This window comes from Lepidochelys kempii, chromosome 2 (genome assembly GCF_965140285.1).
Source record: "Lepidochelys kempii isolate rLepKem1 chromosome 2, rLepKem1.hap1, whole genome shotgun sequence".
NCBI lineage: Eukaryota > Metazoa > Chordata > Testudines > Cheloniidae > Lepidochelys > Lepidochelys kempii.
In genome coordinates, this window is record NC_136381.1 from 118,411,703 (window position 1) to 118,434,356 (window position 22,654).

General features: G+C 41.2%; 1 protein-coding gene across 3 annotated transcripts in view; it reads right to left on the reverse strand.

Moving 5' to 3' along the window:
• CDYL (chromodomain Y like) overlaps positions 1-22,654 on the reverse strand; it is a 191,958-nt gene that overhangs the window by 8,528 nt on the left and 160,776 nt on the right. For all 3 annotated transcript variants that reach the window (XM_073332144.2, XM_073332145.2, XM_073332143.2), the window contains 2 exons: positions 7,186-7,442; positions 6,282-6,454 (listed from right to left, as the gene is read on the reverse strand). In XM_073332144.2, the coding sequence (XP_073188245.1) occupies positions 6,282-6,454; positions 7,186-7,442 (430 nt within the window). The remainder of the gene's footprint in view (positions 1-6,281; positions 6,455-7,185; positions 7,443-22,654) is intronic.

A 22,654-nucleotide genomic window follows, 5' to 3' on the forward strand; every position in this document is an offset into this window, starting at 1 on the left:
CTTCAAGCAACTATTACATTGAAATCTGTCATATTTTTGAGACCTAAGTTAGAATTGTGAAGGGAAAATGGGGGACTATATTGTGGGGAAGGGGAAAGAGAGCCCCTGGCATGAGGGAGGGGTGGTAGGCAGTTCCTGAAATAGAGGGGAATGGGAGGATGACACACAGAACTTGTGGGGATGGGGGTGAAATGGAGGGATGCAAGGAGCCCCTCATATGTGCAACAAAGCATGCAACCCTCAAGTATGTAAACACCTCAGGACAACAGCCCTTTCTGTTTAGCTCGCTGATTCTGGATTTACATTAAGAATTACTCCCAAGTGAGAAGGTCTGGGATAGACTTGAAAAACCTGAGTAGTCTTGTCTACGGTAGAGAACACCACCATCAAAACTTTCAAAGGTGTGACTGCCTGGGGTAGGAGTACTGGATGAAAGCATTATATTGGGGCAGCTTTCTGTCCACAATAGCCCTGCAATGGTGCTGGCTGTCCTTGTGTGCTACTGCCAAGGTGTGGTACAAGCACAATAAGCACTTCCAAAAGTATTGGCATTGCTGAATTTCTCTAGCCTAAACAAAGTCAACATACTGTTTAATCAGGCCAAAAAGGATGGAGACAAAAATGAACATGAGGAGACAAAAGGAAACAGGCTTGATCAGGCATTGAATTGTCTGAAACCACAAATGTTTTGAAACAATGAAACAGAAATATAATCTTGCTTCTTCTTTGAGTGATGGTCCATATATGGATGCAAATGCGGACGTGCAGGTGTGCCATGTACCGGAGCCAGAAGTTTTTCGTAGCAGTGCCCATTGACCCACACGTGCATCATGTATCCCCTCGTCTTTGCAGATGAGGCTATAATAGGCTGTGTGGGTCGATGCCGCTCCAGTTCCCTCCTACTGCCACATGGCTGGAGTTGGAACCCCTGTTCCTCCATGCTCTTAGCTCCGCTGAGAGAGTGATCTTTGCCCTTTTACCTGTATATAGTTGTAAATAGTTTGTTTTTCCTTGCAGTTAGTAGAGTTAGTGTAGTTTGCTCCCTCTTTGGGGAACAACCTTCCCCCCTCGCCTAAATACAGGGACTAACTATGCCCTGTCAGACTGGCTTCAAGAACTGTACATTGTGCCCGTGCTCATTTTGGTGAGTGACGAGCAGCAACGCTGCTTGTATTGCCTCAGAGAGGCCAATTTTGCCATCCATTGCAGTATTTGCAAAGTGTTCTAGGCCTGAATGCAAGGGGCTTAAGAACTTCACCACAGGAAGTTCCTCATGGAGGAGGCCAGTGCCCATGTGTGCATTCAGATCCGGAACTGGTGTTGGATCATATTAAAGAAGTTCTGTATTAAAATCACAAATGAGTTTGATTCCCCAGAGTTTAAATTACTAATTAAGAAGTCTCTTGGTTTTTGGTACTGTTTCTCTCCCTCTCTAACAACAGAAACAGCACCCAGAGACTCCCCGCCCTTTTGTTGTATTAACAATTGTGATTAAAATAGAGATAGAGGATGTATGTGGATGGATGCTTGGTGTGGATAATAACTGAATGATCAGGGAGGTGCCAGCCTAAGAATCCAGTGTCCATCGGCTGAAGAAGGCGTCAAGTGGAAATAACCAGAGCGCGCCCGCCCCCGCCCCCCCCCCCCCCCCGGAGGGCAGACTGGAATCCACCCAACAGCCTCAAGAATGGGAGAACCAAAGAACAAGATAACATCTTGGAGCCGTCAGGAATGTGCTATCTGCTGATTGATTCAGCAACAGCATGATGAAGCAATTCCCATAGACTGGCATAGGAAGAAATTCCTATAAAAATAGACTCTAAAAAGTGAGAACTTTGGAGTCTGATTCTGCAAACCAACTTCCAGGAGCATCAGATGAGCATCTGACAAGGCCCTGCTCCCTCCTCATGTCCAGGCCACCTGGCCAGTGGCTTGGCATGAGCAACTCTAAGGCTGGTAACTATGATAACAACCTTGCAGAACCTGTGTGTGTGTTTGTATGAATGAATGTGAGAATAAATATGAGATTGAATGGAATGTTATAGCTATAACTAACTGCTTACTATGATTCTTTCTGTTTTCACAATAAATGTGGTATTTTGCCTTTTCCCCTTTAATAAGATCCTGCTGGTTTTTATTTTATTGGTACAACACTGGCAGAACCAGTGGTGTACCCCCCATCACCGGTGACCAGCACTCCTTCAAGCACCGGATCCACTGGTACCATGACTGTCGGAGAAGCTCCGCCACGAGGGGAAAAAGCACAGCCATGGCCACAAGAACAGATCCCCGACCAGGACACAGCCTTCCCTCCCTGAGCTGTGCCAAGTCGGGTGAGAAGTTGCACATTGACCTGGCCGCTCCACCACCAAAGGATCCCAGACTTGAGGATAAGGCAAAAAAGAAACACAATCCAATGGTACTGTCGGCTCCACCGGGCCCATGCCGGTGCTCTCCCCATTGCGTTTACCGCCCATCCCACCAGCTCAACTAATGCCGCTTGGACCCTCGGGGCCACCCCACACCTCTGGTTGCCTAGACCCACTACTCTCTACTGAGGTCACCGCTCGTCTCCACTCACCCATGGGGCCTGCTGATAGGCAGAGACCCTTACTTTGGGCTGCCCTGGGATCCAAACTGCTCAACAGATTCACTGAGAAATCCAAGGTCTGCATGGCGATGCTTGCATTGATTATCCTCTCTCCCTACCTGGGAGCCCCGTTTGCAGCGCTCGATGTGAAGGATGCCTATTTCCACATTGATATTCACCTGGCCCACTGGAAGTTTCTTTGGTTCATGGTGAGACATCACCATTACCAATTCTGAGTTCTCCCCTTCAGTACGGTGACAACTCCATTTGTCTTCACAAAAGTTGCACACATGCGATTACACGATGTTTCCTTACCTAGACGACTAGCTCCTTGTCGCACTTTCCCAACAAGTCCTCATCGTAGCCATCCTACCTCTTCGCATCCTTCTTACCTCCCTTGGTATTTGCATCATCAAGGAGAAGTCAGTCTTCGTCCCTTCCCAGATGATCAACCTTATTGGGGCCTGACTGGAATGCATCGTGGCATGTGCCTTGCTCCCAGAGGACCACTTCACTATGCTCAATTTCTGAATCATGAACTTACGCTGCCAAACCCACACCACCATCTGCCACTGTCTCTCCCTTCTGGGACATATGGCAGCCTCCATCTAGATAATGCCCCATGCCCGCCTCCACATGTGACTCCTCTCCATCTACAGACCACATAGAGACCATATTGACAGCAGAGTTCGACTCTCCCAGAGGGTCCTAGTCTCCTTTACATGGTGGACGGACCCCTCCATGACAGGTTCCCCTTTTTTCTCCTCCTACCCCCCAAACCACCATCACTACAGACTACTCCTTCACGGGCTGGGGGAGGCCCACTTGGCTCATCACAGAGCTCAATGCCTCTGGACACCACGAGAAGCCAGGATGCATATCAACATCTCGGAGCTGAGAGTGGCCCATTTCACATGTCGTGCTTTCCTCCCCCTCATATGGTCCTGCCACATTCAAGTGCTCTCACACAACATCGCAGCAGTTGTTTATATTAACAAGCAGGGCAGAGCCAAGTCTCCCTCCCTCTGTGCGGAGTCCATCCATCTGTGGAACTGCGCATCAAACACCAAGTCACACTCCAGGCCACATACCTCCCAGGCACCCAAAACTCCCTCACAGACACGCTCAACAGGTCCCTTCACGTGAACCATGAGCAGGAGTTGCACAACGCAACCCTCCAATAGCTCTTCAGCAGCTGGGGCATCCCCCATTGGGACCTCTTTGTGACCAGGGAGAATCGGTGCATTCACCTCCCAGTCTTCTATCCTAAACCCACACCTCCCATGCAGCTAGAACACTGCATTCTCTCAACATCCAACATGCGCTGGCATTCTACCTACAATGCACCCGTGCCTTTTGGGTATCACCAACACTCTATCACCATTGCCGATGGATGCAAAGATCAAGCCCTCTGACAGCAAATCTCCAAGTGGATCTCAGGGTGCATTCATGAATGTTACATGCACACCGATGTCCCCCACCTCCTGGAGTCACGGCGCACTCTAACATGAGTGCTTGCAACCACATCTGCCTGTCTCACGGAGGTTCTGTGGCAAGACATCTGCCATGCAGCATGGCGCTCCATTCACACTTTCACGTCTCACTACGCCATCGTCCTGGCGGCAGCTGCAGATGCAGTTATAGGCCGTGTTGTACTCCAGACCACACTTCCTCACACCCACCTCCATGCTGATCACTTACCTGTAACAGAAGGTTCTTTGAGATGTGTGGTCTCTATTTGGATTCCAATACCCGCCCTCCATTCCCTCTGCTTTGGCCTCGACTACTTAGTGGTAAGAGGGATACTGGAGTGGCATCGACTCTCACATTCTATTATAGCCCTGGCTGCAAACATGAGGAGGATGTACAATGCACATGTGGGTCAACAGGCACGGCTATAAAAACCTTCCAACTCCGGCGCATGGCACACCTGCACACCTACATTTGGAATCCAAAATGGGACCACACATTTCAAAGAACCTCCAGTTACAGGTAAGTAACCTCCTCTTGCTCAAGACAAAAGGGGGTCTGACATTAAAAGAATTCTGTGGAGAAACCTACTGATATTACAAAAGTACCTATATTTCCTCAGTTTGATTTTCTTCCCACTATAAAAATGAAAAAAATCTTTTCCTTAGAACAAAGCCGTAGGAGCCGAGAGATAGGCAGCAAAGTGCCAGAGCCTTCTTTAAGATGTTTTGGAATGCACAGACTGGGCTGTTACTCCTTTGCTGTCAGAAAGGGTGTTACCTGGTGAGTTTAAGACAGGATTTAAATCTCAGATATTTTCTAAAGCCTCCTCATCTCAGGAGGACAATATGAAGAAGGCAGCTTGGCATGGTAGGGAGCGGGAAGACCTTTTAGTCTTATGCTCAAATAAATGTGTTAGTCTCTAAGGTGCCACAAGTACTCCTTTTCTTTTTGCAAATACAGACTAACACGACTGCTACTCTGAAACCTGTCCTTAGGAAATATTGTAACCTAACAGAATTCACAAATACACCTACAGTTGTAAGGTCAGGTGTTCCCAGCGTTGAGTGATTTTTCCCCCCTTGATGTTTCTGCCAGACAGAATTGTGGGAAAACTTTTGCACGACTGGTGAAACTGACAAAGAAACCCTATTTAAAAAGAAGCTAGTTCTTGGGGAGTTAGGTGCTAAATACATTTGAGGAGCTGGGTTTAGAGCTTGTATCTTGGGGAAACTGACAAGAATAGCTATTTCTATTGGACAACAGAATATGACCTGAAGTGGATTAAGTTAAAACTGGAAAAAGGTACTCTTATTCTGGAATAAAAGTGTCCAAACAGGGAGTAATTCTGGAACAGCTATAGCACTTTAAATTCACACTCTACCTTTTCTAGGCATAATTTCCGCATTTAGACAAGCCCTTATTAGCCACTTGTTTCCAATGGCTTCACCACTTACATAATCAATGAACACATGAAACCTTTTATCTTTTTTGACGAAAGGCAAGAGTGAATTATGAGCGTTTGTTCTATCTATATTTTTGGATATTTATGCTACATGTAAATGTTCAGGTAATCAAAATGTAATAGGAAACCAGTTTACAAGTTACATGGGGAAAAATATCCTTGAGATATTATAAGAGGTACACATTAAATGCCTATAATCCAACACAGGCACAGTGTCCACCTCAGCTGCGTGTTTCTTTCATTAAAAATTATGCTTTATAAGACATTAAGTTAATTTATTTGAATATGGAATTTGACAACTAGCATTAGGATGTTGCTCACAAAGATTAAGCCATCCCTTTAGAATGTCTGTCATTCTACCTTTTTTATACGGACTTTGTTCAATCTATTCTTTCAGTACATGTATATATTGTTTGTACTGCTTTTGAACAACACATTTAAAATAATCTTTTAAAAGCATTTCTCAAGTCTGAGTTGTTTATATTAGGAACACTATCATGCTAAGTTTTTATCAGACACAGGGGCTCTAATTCAACATGGCAAAAATGTAGTAAAAAGCTATGAATAAAATGTACACTTGAACAGAAATATAAACAAGTTTTGCACACTGTATATTATCACAACTGAACGTTTGACCACACTAAATTTCTACTAAGAAGAATATAGTTAGATCTTTTATGAGATAAATTAAAAATAAACTAGTTTAGACAATGAAAAAAAATCAACACTTAAATGACTGAAAACAATTTTACATACCTAATAGCTTCTGCCATCTTAGTGCTTTCCCTTTTTCTATCATCTGTTAAACGTCGTATAAAATAAATAAAATCAAGACCACAGCAGAAGACACTACCAACTGCACTGAGCAGCACAAGTTTACTGTCATCTGCAGCTGCTGTATTCAGTGCACTTTGGACTTCCTTCATTACCTGAAAATCAGCAGGAATTAAATTCGTCAGACTCTTTTTATTGTGTTATTAAAAAGTAATAAACTGTTGTTCTTTTTTGACAGGTCTGAATCTGAACTTTTACATTCCTGTGTATTCCCTAGTATCTGGGATACTTGCAAATTCTGCTGCAGGTGTTTGTTTAAACACATTCAAATTTTTCATTGTCCAAAGGAAAAGAGAGAGTCTAGTAATGTATGTTAAAAAATGTGCAGATCACAAATATGAGTACACTGAGATAACGTAATCATTCGGAAGAAATCCTGCAGTCTGCATCTGTTGCTACAGCACTCTCTCAGTATTTCTGTAATTCGAACACCAGGTGGCATATGCAACCAGTTCAGAAAAATGACTTGAATTTAGGCTGAAGTTTATTTCAAGTTCCACTTAATAAACCACTGAGTTTATTATGAAAGGCTGCAATGCTAAATATTCAGATAATGTAGTGTATTGTACAGTGTTAATAAATAAAACTCAAACGTACTAAGATTCAGATTTTAAAAGGCAAGAAAATATAATATTTACACCTTTATAATCCTTTAAATGCACTAGTATGACTTTTCTGGAACCTACTGAACTATCAGTTGTTTTTTCATATTTCTGTGATTAATAATAATACTGTAATTATAGCTGTTGAAAATATTTGTACCACCCCCCCCACCCCCCCCAAAAGCAAGCAAACAAATCAAACCACATAAAACAAACATTCTAACCTCTGGATTTAGTGAGTTGTTGTCAGATGATTTTGTTGATAGCAAAACGTGCGTGAATCCGTCTTGTTTCCTGACAACAATGTCTCTATACCGGTAAGCACTTTCAGTTTGTCTCACGCTGAAACGTAGCCTCTTGTCAAAAGGTTGGTCTCTCCTATCATCAATAAATCTCCGTTTGCTGGCTGTCACTCCTGTTACAGATGTTTGTATGTTGGTTGTACCGTTGGCTGCTAATGCTTCAATAAAGGTGGAAGTACCTGTAAAGAGTTTGAAACAACAGTTTTCTATTAATTTAGTTCCATAGTTGGAAAATCTCTTGTCATGGAGACATGTCAGTCAAAGCATACTATGACAACATACATACTTGGGGATCCTACTAGTAGTACAATTAAGACATTTTTAGAAATATACTAAAATAAAAGAAATGACAAGAAGATTCACTTCCTGAGGCATTTTGCTTTTCCCCTCTTCTAAGTGGCCTAAAGTGAAGGGCTTCATTTTAACCAAAAGTGGGAACCCAATAAACTCCTGACCAAACTCACACCTTTGACAAAAATAAAGTAAAAGAGCTGGACTAACAAGACCATATACAGTATATGAATGAGTATAGAAAGGTAGGAACAGGGAACACAGGACAGTCTTAGTGAGAAAGACACAGAATCAATCTCTGAAGTGGAAGGGTGCAATGGGAGACACGGAAATAAGGCACTTCTTGACCTACATAATTCTTTCCTTTAATACTTTGCCTTTCTGATCTTGCTCAAAGTAATCTTAGCTTAACAAAGAGAATTTTAACATGTGACTTGATTACAGTCAATTAGTACCTACCTGGGGATCAAATATTTAGTAATGGGGCTCTTCATCTAACAGGATCCAATGGCTGGAAGTTGAAGCTAGACAAATTCAGACTGGAATTAAGGTGTACATTTTTAACAGTGAGAGTAATTAACCATTGGAACAACTTACCAAGGGTCGCGGTGGATTCTCCATCACTGACAATTTTAAAATCAGTATTGCATGTTTTCCTAAAAGATCTGTTCTTTATATGGGGATTATTTTGGGGAAGTTCTATAGCCTGTGTGACACAGGAGGTCAGCCTAGATTATCATAATGGTCCCTTCTGGCCTGGGAACCTGAGAGTCTATGAAAATTGTAATTGGTAGAAATTCAGAGAATGCAAGTGAACAAGCCACCCAGAGAGTCACAGAAAGCATCAGGTTTTTCCTACATTCCATATTGTGAATGTAATATTGTCTAAATTAACATTTATGGGAGGTGCAAAGAACATTATGAGAGATATTTATGTCCAGTAGATAAAGGAGCTTACACACCTTTCAAGATCCATGGGTACATCACAGCATGTGGTGTACCCTCATCCACAGTGCACTAAATTTCCCAACAGCAGCTATGTGGCTGAAACCAATCACTACACTCTTGCAGGATCTCACACAGAAAAATGACAAAAGACAAAAACATTGTATCACCCATGGTGCTTTTCACAAAATGCTTTTCACAAAACGATCACTCCATATCTGACCTCTCAGTCCTCGTCCTCAAAGAAACCCTGCACAACACCCTTAAAAGACAAGCCTTAGAGCTTAAATTCATAACTTTGCTAGACACTAAAGCTCATGGTCTTAAAAAAGAAGCAGCTTTTATGACTTATTACAACAATCTTTAATCACTAACCTCCCTTTTTTGTTCTATGGCAGCAGAGGTGTTAATGGGCCAGTTCATTTCGATTGGTCTCTTGCAATATGTGTTAACTACTTATGCTAAACAATCTGTTCCACCTGGTCTTTAGCTCACACTCTGAGTATTTTTCCCAGACCTGAGGAAGAGCTATGTGTTGCTAGAAAGCGCACCTCTTTTATCAACAGAAGTTGGTCTAATACGTAGGTGCCGACTCTGCTCAGCACCTACCAGCCACAGCTGTTTGGTGGTTTGGGGAGGAGCTTGGGGGAGGGTGGAGAATCATGGACGGGAGCCTTGGGGTAGGGATGGAGAGGGAAGAGGTGGAGCGAGGGTGGGACCTTGTGGTGGAGCACCCCCAGGGTAAAACAGAAGTTGGTGCCTGTGGTCCAATAGAAGATATTACCTCACCTACCTGGTCTTTCCAATAGATAAAGGGACATTTTTCAGTAGAGATTTGCATGTTGCTATCTGAAACCTGTGTAAAGCTGCAATTCAAATATGGAGGGCAGAAACACTGGAAAGGTGCACTACCAGGCTAAACCACAAATCTGATTTTTTTTCATATTTTCACATTTAACAAAAGATATGAGCCCATTTGTCAAATATTTAAAGATTAACTATGGCTCTGATCCCCCAATGGGATCCCCAGGACCCATAACTGTACATATTATATCTTAAAGATAGCTAAAATGAAACTTATAGACAAGCCTTAATAATAAAAAAAAAACTCAGTGGTGGATCTTGTTTAATTACTGTAATTTTCCTTGGAATAATTCATCCCGTTTAGCTGAAGTAGCTACATCATATATTTAAAAACTGTGACTAATGTATAGTGCTGTCACTTTAAAAGAGTATGTGTGGGAGACTTGTGGGTCCCATGAGGACATTATGTACATTTACCTAAATAGTTTGCTACACTATTACTGTAATTGGGATATTTACTTGTTATTTTTGGCCTGATTTGAATTAGGAATTACACTGCACTAATAAAAAGATATTTTAAATAAAATAAACCTTGAGAGCGCATCAGTTTCTCTAACACTGATTTTGTTACTTTTCTCTTTCAAACACACACAACCCTTAAAAAAAAAAGTTGCACTCAGAATGTAATGCATTTGCAAATAAAAGTACTTCTGATTAAAAACCCGATAAGATGCTTAATTGTCAATTTAACTGAAATATTTTATTTTACTTTTTCATGTCTTTTGTGTCCTCTGAGTTATATCATTAATAATCTACTGCTCTCTATCTATAACCATTTGTATGGAGAAGATAAAGAGAATTCAAGGTTCTTCCACAGTCGCTTAAAGGGAAGAGATTGAGAATGGTCCACAAACTGAATCCATTTTTTTCCCCCCAAAGAGAACAGAGGGAGAAAAGTAATGTGGAAGATTGATGTTATTTTATGTTGTCATAGAAGATGCATATTTGTTCCTATATTTTCCAGTTTATCAAATTCTTTTTCATTTCAGCAGAATAAAAAAAACTTAATGAATACTAAATGTGAAATTGCTTGTAGTTCACAGCAGATATTTTTCTCTTTTTAAAACACAACAGGGCTGATCACAGTGCTATAGAACAGGGGCTCTCCACCTTTTGCTTTCTGAGGTCCCCCCACCATGTTATAAAAATTCCGGGGGAGGGTGGAGAAGGACTCAGAGCTTCAGCCGCGGGGGGCCTCTGGGCTTAAGTGAGGGGAGGGAGGTGCCTCAGGGCTTCTGCCCTGTGGAACTCCAGTGCTCTGACATCCTTCCCACAGGGTGCCAGGGCTTGGGGCTTCAGCTGCGGGGCACCAAGGCTCAGGGCTTCAGGCTTCATCTGCGGGGCACCAAGGCTTGGGCTCTGAGCTTTCTGCCCTGGTCCCCAGCCAGTCTAACACTGATCCTACTTCGCAGACCCTCTGGGGGCCACAGACCCGCAGTTGAAAACTGCTGCTATAGTGGAGAAGTTGCAAGAACACAATATTCTGTTTTTCATTAGCAACTGAAGATGAAGTGGTATAAGAGTTTGCAATGGTTTGGTTTTCATTTTGAAGGGTAAATCAATACAATTCAAATCACCTCTACTTTGCTGGGACAAGGGCAGTAAACTCCTACATTAACATTTACAACAGCTAAAGACATGAGACTCAGAAGGGCATGAGAGAACAGCAAAACATTACAACATTTAGGAAAACTGTAGAGAACTTAGGTTTCTGCTCATAACTTATACTACTAAAGATGTCCTCTTGTATCAAATAATTGCTTTAGAGATTCCAGAGGCAATAAGATACTTCACATACACCCTCCGCAAAAAGATCAAAACCCTCAAGCCTTCTTTGTCAAGGTAAACCAAGATATAAAGGTCAAAGAGCAATTTCCCTGCTTACTGGACAACACACATGAGGAAGTGCACACATTTTACACACACATATTACAGCACTGGATGGAAGGTATAGTTCAAAACCTCACAAAATACAACTGGGCAGCTACACTTAAATGGAAGGAGATCTATGGTTTAAATAGTCATCCACGTTTAATCTCTGAAAAACATTCTGACTATATTAATGGACCAGGGCCACAGACTTGCTGACTTAAGAAAAAAGTGTGTATTTTTCTTGCAAGGAATTTCAGCCAATTTATTTTAATCAGAAAATTACATTCATAGATCAAGAATACTGGACCAGTGTCTATTAACACTTGTTGGTTATAGGACCACCACAGTACATACTAAGATTTACTGGACCTTGAAATGTAGTGTACAGTTTCTTGTGGCTTTTGGCCATGAAACTGAAGAAAAGAATTACTGAAATTCAATGTAAGGCAGTACATTATGTCAAGTAAAAATACGCATGCATTAGTCAATTTAAACCACAGTCCTGAAGTAGTCTCAGATTTTTGTTACAGCAAATGAGCATAAAAGAAACAAACAAAAATACCATGGAAAAATCTTAGAATTGTATTTGCATAATTAACATGAGATGTAAGTCACCTATTTCCAAGTAATTTAATACCATAACAATATTTTAAACCACAAATTCTGAATTTGTTTTTCACCAAAAGGCAAACAGAAAGATATTCTCTCCATTTCAATTCTTTGAGAAATACATGAGAAAGCATTAATTAAAAAAAAAAAAAAGCTACGAACCTCCACTAAAAATCAGGGTTTGAAATATTCATTTATCCCAGACCAGTATCAACTTATACACAATTAAATTTTCATTAAAAAAAAAAGTTTAACCCTGATGGGTAAATGTAAATGGAGTGTTACTTCAGTGCTGCCTCTACAGCTTAAAGCTTTGCAATGCAAAGGCAGAGTGAAATTAACAAAACTATCAGTTTCACGGCTCTGTTCAGACCTGGGCAGCAGCAAAGAACCTCCTAAGAATCACCATTTTCATTCAGCTGCTGCTGACAGAAAAACTATGAGCATCAGGAAAGCCAGGCACAAGCGTTATTCACAGGGAAAGAGGACCCAAAATACAGAAGTTGGAAGGGAACAGAGTAGCAGAGATCTCTTCCCCATTCCTTGCTCTTATTTTTACCATAGCCAAGAAACTCTGAAGTAGGGACAAAAGAAAAAACTCTTCCTTTGTGTTATGGCAATTGAAACATTTCAGATACTCTCTGGCTAGCAGGTAATACTGAAAAAAAGAACCAAAAGAGGATGCCATGACAGTGCTCAGGGTAAAATCCCAGGACTTTCCTTCATAACAGCCACTGGAAGCCCCTTGACCTTGCTTGTGGTGCCATCTCCTTTCATATCCATCTCTTGACTTGTAGATTTACTTATATGGCTGGCTGGAGTCTAGTATTTTCCCCGTGATTAAAAGCAAATTAAGAATGTACAGATAATAGAGGATACATATATAAATATACAGTAACACAGAGAGCCAAACAATCTTTTGTTTTTCCACACAGTAATTTTCAGTACATACATACTAAAGAAACTAAAACTAAAGGGAACTGAAATAATTGAATCTGATTAAGGGTTTTGTTGATCAGAAACCCTCTTTTTGAATAACTGAATTAAGAATCCAGGACAGACACCATCAGCACTAAGCTTTTTAAAAAAAGCTTTTTACACAAACATGACTCTATTTCTGCTTGAAACTTTTGCGGTATTACTTTTTAAGTAAAGAATCTTAGCTTTCCAATGACTGCAAGCAAACCCTAGAAACCTGTGTAACTTTAAAGACAGGCATGTTTAAGCACAGATCAGCAGTTTTCCAAAGAAACAGAAACTGAGTGGCAGGCATGAAGGGCAGTTGTGCAAGACTGACGTAAAAAAAAATTCAGTGTTAAAAATAACCCTTGTATATTATGTTAAACTATTGTTTTGGGGAAACACAAACAAAAACAATTCTCTCTCTATACTTGTATCATTTTACAGCCCCAGTATATAAGACTCAAACACTCAGCTCTCCAACTCATGCTGCTGTTACTAATGCTCCTCTTCCTCCGAGAAAGTGTTCTTTTGCCCCAGGCCCGCATGCATCACCAATCCACAATTTTACTCAGGTCACCATTAAACATTTTCCATTTTAGCCTTGGGTAACTAGATAATTAAATGTTGGTATCTGAAATGTTCCCTAGACCTAGTATACAGAATTGCTCAAGTACGGAGGTAACGTGATCCAAGCCCAGATTGGAAAGCTTTATGGGTGACCACTATGTGTACATGGTCCACTTCCTTCCTTCCTTTTCCTGTCTTATCTATGTAGACGGAAAGATCTTCAGGTCAGGGACGATCTCTTACTAAGCATTTGTATAGAGTTTAACCCAATGTGGCCCGATCTCAAAAGGTGCTATTGTAAGACAAATAAATAATAATATACGCCAGAGTCATCTTTCTGCCTATGCTTTCTTCAAAGTACTTGAATAAATTACAAAGCAAATACTTTTTAAAAATAGTGGAATATTTGAATAGTTTCTAAGAATTCAAACAGCTGGTTCCACAAACCACTCAAAATATATCAGAAGCTATCAATACCTTGCACTTCCTAAGAAACCTACATTGTATGTCTGCAACATTTTTAGCCTAAGAAAGCCTCATTTATAATGTTTAGTCCCCAAATGTAAGTGTTAACAGTTTTCCTTTAATATGCCATTATAAAGCAACTTTTTTTTTTTTTTTGCAAAAATCAAATGTTTTGTTCTGGAAGAGTTATCAGCAAAAGTTTGTCAGTCGTGTATGTAAATACAGTTTGTACTAATACGTATATTGTTCCAGCATACTGGTATTGGCTTAGTGCACAAAATACCTATATGACCAGTAATATTCTGAAGGAACTGCACATTAAAATACAGCCACCAAACAGAAGGGAAACTTGAGATGTTCACCCCAATCATCTCTGTCAAAGTCAATTCATCAAAATACTCCTACAAATCATTTAAAGCTGCATATTGTATTACCTTGTCAATCTACACTCAGCCCTGGTCTACTCTACGGGGTTAGGTCGAATTTAGCCGCATTAGGTCGATATAAAAATGACTGCGTCCACACAACCAACCCCATTCCGTTGACCAAAAGAGCTCTTCAAATAGACTTCTGTACTCTCCCCGATGAGGGGAGTAATGCTAAAATTGACCTTGCTGGGTCAAATTTGGGGTAGTGCAGATGCAAATAGATGGTATTGGCCTCTGGGAGCTATCCCAGAGTGCTCCACTGTGACTGCTCTGGACAGCACTTTGAACTCCGATGCACTAGCCAGGTATGCAGGAAAAGCCCCGGGAACTTTTGAATTTCATTTCCTGTTTGGTCAGCGTGGCAAACTCAGCAGCACAGGTGACCATGCAGTCCCCCCAGAATTGCAGAGCGTGACAGTGAGCTGAGCGGACTCCATGCTTGCTGCGGTATGGCGTCTGCATGGGTAACCCAGGAAAAAAGGTGCAAAATGATTGTCTGCCGTTGCGTTCACGGAGGGAGGTACAACTGACAACATGTACCCAAAACCACCTGCAACAATGTTTTTGCCCCATCAGGCATTGGGAGCTTAACCCAGAATTTCAATGGGCGGCAGAGACTGCGGGAACTGTGGGATAGCTACCCACAGTGCACCACTCTGTAAGTCTATGCTAGCCACGGTAGTGAGGATGCACTCCGCCGACTTAATACACTTAGTGTGGACATACGCAATCGACTGTATAAAATCGAATTCTAAAAAATCAACCTAATTTCGTAGTGTAGACATACCCTCAGTATAGCTTTCAGAAACAAGGTGTAAAGATGGGCAGCAAACGGATGTTTCCAAATTGAATTGTCTCCATCTTTTACTATATTTTTGAGAAAGTGGTTTCGTTTAAATCCTAATACATACCCTGGTCCCTCAGCCATTCTTTCTGCAAACATGCCACCTAGAATCCCATAACCTGGATTCGTCACAGAGTAAGCAGGAAAATTTTGTGGGAGTACTTTATAAAAATAGTAGCAATCCCTAAGTAAATATTACACAATTAAGATAATCTTGCACTGGCTGGATGACTTAACTGGCCATTTCCATCTTAATTTCTATGGAATTGTTTCCCTCAGGAAACATTATGGATATGCACATGACAGATTTCTTTTCTCTTCTGTATGTTTTGTATGGGTGTGAGCTTTAAACAACATTACTGTGGAATAAAGCGTTTTCTAAAGTCTGTATTTTTATAAAGTATTACTTTTGGAGGTGGGTGAAGACAAAGTGAACCTTCTTTTACACCTACATTGAGAAATATTCTCCAGGCAGAGAATTCTGATTCATGTCCTGCACCAATTTTTATTTTGACTCTCATGCTATATTTAGAGTATTAGGTTCTGTATCAGGATGCAATACACCAGTGTACAGACTCAATGTACAGGTGGGAAATTATTTTCTCTCTGATTACATCACAGTATCAATATAATATTTTCACAATTTTAATGATAGCAGCATTACTGCTTGCCTTTGCTATCAGTATCTCATAGGCTATATTGCTGCATTTGCTGTTTACTGTCATTCCTACTCCAAACAATAATGGGAGCTATGTGCATACTGTATAAATAAAAACAGTCTATTTCCACACATTTCTCTACTAGAAAGGAGGTTAATCAGAGCTTTCCTGAACACCCACAAGATGGTCATCTGGCAGAAGATCAGAGTTTGGGCATTTTAAATTACACTGGTGGAAATAATAGAATTGAAACAGTTACATACTTTTTTGTTTTAATTAAATTACTACACAGTATATTAGACAGACACTTAATAGGATTATGCCCATAAAAACAGCAGGGCCGATGGTATTAACACAGTTTGGGAATGAAGTTCTTAAAAACTGACCTGAATAATTTTACTAAATCAGAAACAGAATTATACATTTTCATGCATAAGCGACTTAATGACTTCTCTACAAGTTATTTTACATGAAAAATAAACACACCTCTAAGAATTGTACCTGCTAGATTATCAAAATGTACCAATCACTCATTGTATGATTCATTTATTTTCAAATTTTAAAGAGAATATAAGTAGTCCAAATTGTTCAAACCACAAGACTCTATCCTTTTCCAATGCCAGTAAGGCACGTAGAGAATTTTTTGCCTCTCTTTTGCTTAGTTTTAGACTTACTGTTTGTCAATTTAGCTGAAACAAGGGATTTAGAACAGACATGCCAAACCTGAAGAAAAAAAAATGCAGAAATTGTGTTTGTTTTTGGCTTAAATGGTTTGAGAGTTGCTTGTTGACTAGTAGCTTTCCTTTTTTTTTTTAATATAGGCTCCTGGCAAGCAGGGGCAAGGGCAAGCAGGAGGAAGGGGGAAAGAGAGTCAGGGTGCACAGCAGGACCACCACAGTCCCAGACTGCATGCCAGGGGGATCTAGTCACATAGCGTTGGGGTTCTTTGGGACTGGCTTGTTTTGGTCTTGTTTTGAAATGGGATTAGCTTGATTTTTGGCTTATTGTGGAAGTTGGGGTGCTTATTTACTGCGTAGAAGTTGGTAACTGTGATTTAGAACAACTATTGGCTATTCCAAAAAAGAGTGTATAATCATTACAAGAAATCCCACTTGTATGTCATAGGTAAACACTTTTGGTCCATATCAAAGTGTATTATAACATTTGCTCTCCCAGGAACAAGAATTATACCAGGAGCTGTTTCTCATTGTACGGATCAGATTTTAATATAGAGATTATGAGTGAGATTCTCATGGTTGCTCCAGCCTCTGGGTAAGAAGCAGTTGTAAAGTGACTCTAAAAGCCCTAATGTGCCTGGGAGAGAAGTGTAGAGGGTGTGCCAGGGGGTGGAAGGTATGGTAAGGGGTGGAACCATTGTTGTTCCAAAGCAGCTGGGAACAGGCTATCAACTGCTCAGGCCCCTGCAGCATCCCAGAAATGAAAATCCTTAGTTCCTTAAGTGTTCCCTTCCCCACCAATCCTTGGGCTGCTCAGCACAGATTCTCAATTTGTGTCAAGGACATCTCCTCCTCTTCTGTTCACAGTTGCACACATATGCCTGTGGCTACTACACAAAAAAGAAATATTAAGAAAGTAATGAGTGTATTTTCAGCTATATTTTAATGTAATTTAGTAGCTGGAAATAAGGAGCAGCAGCTAGCACTGTGTTACCAGCCAAGTCTCAGCAGATCAGAACCAGGGGCTCCATAGAGGACAGTTTAAGAATCTCTGCATTATGCAATTGTAGGATTTTTAAATTCCAGTGTCCGAGGCTAGAACTTTGAAATATGCAAGCATCTGTTCCTTAAGGAACTCGAATAGTAAATTACTCTAAAATGGATGGCACACATGGATTAACAATATTTGTGGTAGATTCAGTCTAACCGTGACTGTAGGACTATGTTACTTTGCATTATCTGTGTTCACAAGACTAGCAGGGGTACACATTAAAAAACAAAAAAAAAAAAAATGATTTCAGTGCTAAAATCATATAAAATTGAGAGAAAGATTTGGCAGTTAGGTCTAAAAGTTGGGTGGTAGAAGTTGTGATGAAATTCACCTCTGTATTTCACCCTACACGCTATTGTAGTAATCTTTGTACAAACTATGCCTTCTGAGGTACCAATTGAAAACTAATGTCTCACTGGTCAATATCAGCATGACAGTATGTGTATAGCAACTTTATATGTAAAGTTATGAATTCCCCCAAATGATGATGGTATTCAAACCCTGACAAGCAGGTCCTAAATTTACATATAAGTTATATATTGCTCCTCAGACAGCAAGAGGGGGAAGAGAGGAGACAAGGAAAGTCTGCATTTCAGCAAACAGAGGTGAGAAGAAACAGCATGCAACCTCTTTCAACACCAGACACCATGTCTCCTTTACTCTTTGAATAAGGGGGTAAGCTTCAGGAAAATGCATCTCAAAGACGGAATGGACTATAAAGGTGAGGAGCAAAACCACCCGGGGCTCTCCCTCTCTTCTCCACCTAAGAAGACAAAAGGAACAGCCTACGGATTTTGGGAGAAGATCCGGACTTGAAACTCAGTAAGCAATGTTACTGGGAATTTGGGGTAAGAATTTCACATTGACCCAAGTCTAGTTGTTTTATCTTTATTTCTCTTGTAACCATTTCTGAGTTTAATGCCTTATACTTGTACACACTTAAAATCTCTTTTTGTAGTTAATTCAGCTTGTTTTATTTTTTAATCAAAACTAATCCAGTGCTTTAAACTGTGTGGATAACTCTATTTAGGGTAGCAAACTTTTGTATATTGATCCCCTTAGAGAGGCAACAAACTTAATATAACTGACTATCCAGGAGAGGGCTGGACAATGCAGAAACACACTTGGGGGGAGGGATCTGGAACTGGGAGTGTAGTAACCAAGGCTGCTGGAAGCCAAAGTGTGGCTGGTGTTTGCTGATAGGATGCTGGGATCAGAGTTACTGAACCAGAGCTATAGCTATAGACAGACACACAGGGTGTGACCTGCATGCTGTTTGGGTGTTTGTGTGGAGCCCAGGTTGGGAGTTACAGCCGCAAAGCATTGTGAGGCACCCCAAGTTGCAGCCTCTCACTGGTCTGGCCAGAATATCATAGTGGCTTAGTCTAAACAGGATGTATACACAGTTTGCTATTTTACATGAGATTTACACTTTAAGCATTTTTCAAGTGAATCTCAACTGTGTTGGCTGGGAACAGTCAAAGAAAAGTTAGTTTGTTGTTTTCTGTTTGCTTATTTTGGGCAAGAGGAATAGAAACAGTAAAGTATACATATGAGTGCCAACATAGCAGCTATGAAGCTAGAACTGACCAGGTTGGAGCAAGAACAGAAAGACAAAGATTGTAAACACCAAAAGTGGCAAGCAGAGATGAGAGCCAAGGAGAGGGAGCCAGAAAGTCAACAGCAGGAAGACTCACACCAGTGAGCCATGGAGCTGAAAGACAAAGAAGCCCTAAAAAAGGAGGAGGAGGACAGTATATTCTGGACACGAAGGCAAGGCATGGACAAATCCCACAGTCTCCAGTTGCTTCCTTCATACAAGGAACACTCAACTGTGACAAGTTGTGGTCTGCATACAAGGAAAAAAACTGTACTGAAGAATACTTTACCACTTTTGAAAGGCTAGGTGAGGTTCAAAAGGTTCCAGAGGACAAGAAATTCCCCACACTGATTGCAAAACTCTCTGGTACATCTTTAAATGGATTAATGAAATGTCAGTTGAAGAGGCTTTGAAATATCCTGAATTTTAAAGAGATATTTTGCAAAGGTTTCAAATGACCCCTGAAGTGTATAGAATGAAATACAGAAATTTCAGGAAAAGTGTTGGCACTCGTCACAGTATGTCTAATGTGTGTCTGACAATGAAAAAAATGGGCAAAGAGCAGGGGGCTAAGAACTGTGACCGATTACTAGATCTCTTTGCTCAAGAATATTTCCTAAGTATATGTTCTGATGAGGTCAGAGATGCATTATGGGATAAATCTTTAAATTCTGTACAGAAAATGGTCATCCTGCCTGATTCCTTTGTGCAAGCCTCAATGTCTAATGAGTGCAGGACACAGAAGAAGGGGCACAAACCCAGTGTAAAGGGGGGATCCCATTTTACCCCCAGGAAGGAGGTGCAGGGAGCCCAGGCAAATATCTCCCCAGAATCATTCCCCTCCTAGAAAGCTCTATCATATCATACCTCCTGTGGAAGAAAATGGTCCAAGAAGGTGTGATACTGTCTAAAGGGGAAGGTGACTGTCTACTCTAACACGATCACCACTTTTACAACATTGTGATAAATCTTGTCTAAAGTATGCTTTGTGAGGTACTGGAGAAGTTGGAACCTGATGAGTGTCGTTATCTGGTTATAACGTGTATATTGACATTGTATGTGGAATTATGAGATTTTGCTATACGTTTATAACTCAAACATATTGTGAGTCTGAGAAACGCCCACAGGTGAGCTCTTCAGGGATAACAAAGGAAATGTAAACAAAAGCCCCTGCATGTAATGCCCAAAGACACCTCAAAAGGCATGTATGCAGAATGTGCAAGCAAAAATTTGCAATTCATATGAAGAACTGGTGGCAAAGCACGTACACCATGGGACTGCTGGCCCCCAGGACACAGCAAGGATTTTTCAGGCCAAAAGGATCATGATATAAAGAGGGAGAACAAAGGCCAGCCTGGCCACCTCTTCCCTACCCCATCTCTGGACTGATGAATTCTGACAGGGGAAATTTTGAACAAAAGGACTGAGGTTCCCAAAAACTATTTGGGCAACCCAGAGAGAAGTCCAGTTTGTCTAGTGATAAAGATAGGCTGGAGTGTCTAAGGGGATTGTCTGTGGCTCCACGTTAAGCTAATATTGCGATCCAGGAGCACACATTTGTTGCTGGCTTGGTTAAATCTAATTACAGAATACTCCACCAGAGTAGGGGAGTCTGCCCAGTTTTTTGATAGTCTGACCTGAGACTGGCTGTCTCCACTATGATCCGTACCAGGCATGGCGAGAGAAGGTGCTTCTAGTCAAACTCCACCGAGCACCTAAGAAATCATTGCCCTCAGCTAAAAAGAAATTAAGCCCACGTCTCATCCAGCCCAGACTGAAGCAATTGTCCTATTGAATTTTGTGAGGTCTGACCCTGTGGAGGTAGATATGGAATTTATTAAAGTCACCAAGGTCAATTGCAAAGAACATATAGGGTGGAGAGTGGTTCTCAAATCAATCTGGTCAGGAAAAGCATGGTCCAGAAGACTGACATGTTATCTGATCAGGAGTTAGAGCTTCTGACACTGGGGAAACAAAATTCCTTGTGCCTTGGGCTAAGGTTCATTTGGAATGGGAAGGCTTAGGGGTGACTTGACAGTGGGGATTCTGAATAGTATCCCTTTGGAAATGCTCATGGGGAATGATATTTTGCATATGGCTAAGGCTGTTAATGTTTTAACCCATAGTAAAAGGGAATCGTGTACTGGGATTCCAGAGGAAAATGGTAAAGATCAAGAAACTGCTAAGAGAGATGGGGAAGGTCCTGCCACAATCTCTGCGGCAAGAGAAATCACTGTGTTTCCAGGTGTGTGTGTGTGGGGGGGGCAAAGTCAACTTCTCTATGGCAGATGAAATGGTGGAGGGGGGAGGGAAATAATCCCAGTTACTGAAGTTGTCAGCTGCCAGTGTTTTGCAGATGAAGAAAGGGCAGACCCCACTCTAGAGTACATAAGGGGATATGTCTTAAAGGGAGCCCAAAAGAGGGGAAATGGGGAAAGGTTTTTGAAGAGGAAGGAAGATTGTACAGGGAAGCTCCCATGGGACGTGAAAAGAGCCCTGGAAAATCCTACAAGCAGCTGGTTGTGCCTGCCCAGCATGTGGGGAATTAGCAATGCGCACTGTGGGACCTATGGCATGTCCTACCCAGAGGGGGAAGAAACATATCCTGGTGGAAGTGGATTTTGCCACCAGATATCCTGAAGCAGTGGCTCTAACTAACACAGAAGCTGATTCTGGGGCAACAGCCCTTTTCACTATTTTTAGCAGAGTGGGTTTCCCTAAAGTGATTTTATCTGACTGTAGGTCAAATCTCATGTTTCAGCTACTCAGTAAGTTATAGAAGTTTTGTGGAATGAAACAACTAAAAGCTACCCCATATCACCCAGAGACAAATGATCTGGTGGAAAGGTTCAATGAAACTCTAAAATCTACGCTGGAAATGTACGAAAATAAGAGAGCAAGACTGGGATGAAATATTACCATATTTGCTATTATCTTATAGGGAAGTGCTCCAAGAATCAATCAGCTTCTTCCCATTTGATCTTCTATCTGTAAAGTAAGTGAGGGGACCCCTAGATTTCATCAGACACTCACAGGAAGGGGACACTAAGGCAGCGGGAGACCCAGTAACTGAATACATACAAGGAGTCCGATGGAGCCTTAAAAACTAACAGATTTATTTGGGCATAAGCTTTCATGGGTAAAAATCCCTACTTCTTCAGATGCATGGAGTGAAAATTACAGAGACAGGCATAAATATACTGGCACATGAAGAAAAGGGAGTTACCTTACAAGTGGAGAACCAGTGCTGACAAGGCCAATTCAGTCAGGGTGGATGTGGTCCACTCCCAATAATTGATGAGGAGGTGTCAGTCCAAGGGAGTGGACCACATCCACCCTGACTGAATTGGCCTTGTCAGCACTGGTTCTCCACTTGTAAGGTAACTCCCTTTTCTTCATGTGCCAGTATATTTATGCCTGTCTCTGTAATTTTCACTCCATGAATCTGAAGATGTGTGGTTTTTTTATTCATGAAAGCTTATGCCCAAATCAATCAGTTAGTCTTTAAGGTGCACTGGACTCCTCGTTGTTTTTGTGGATACAGACTAACATGCCT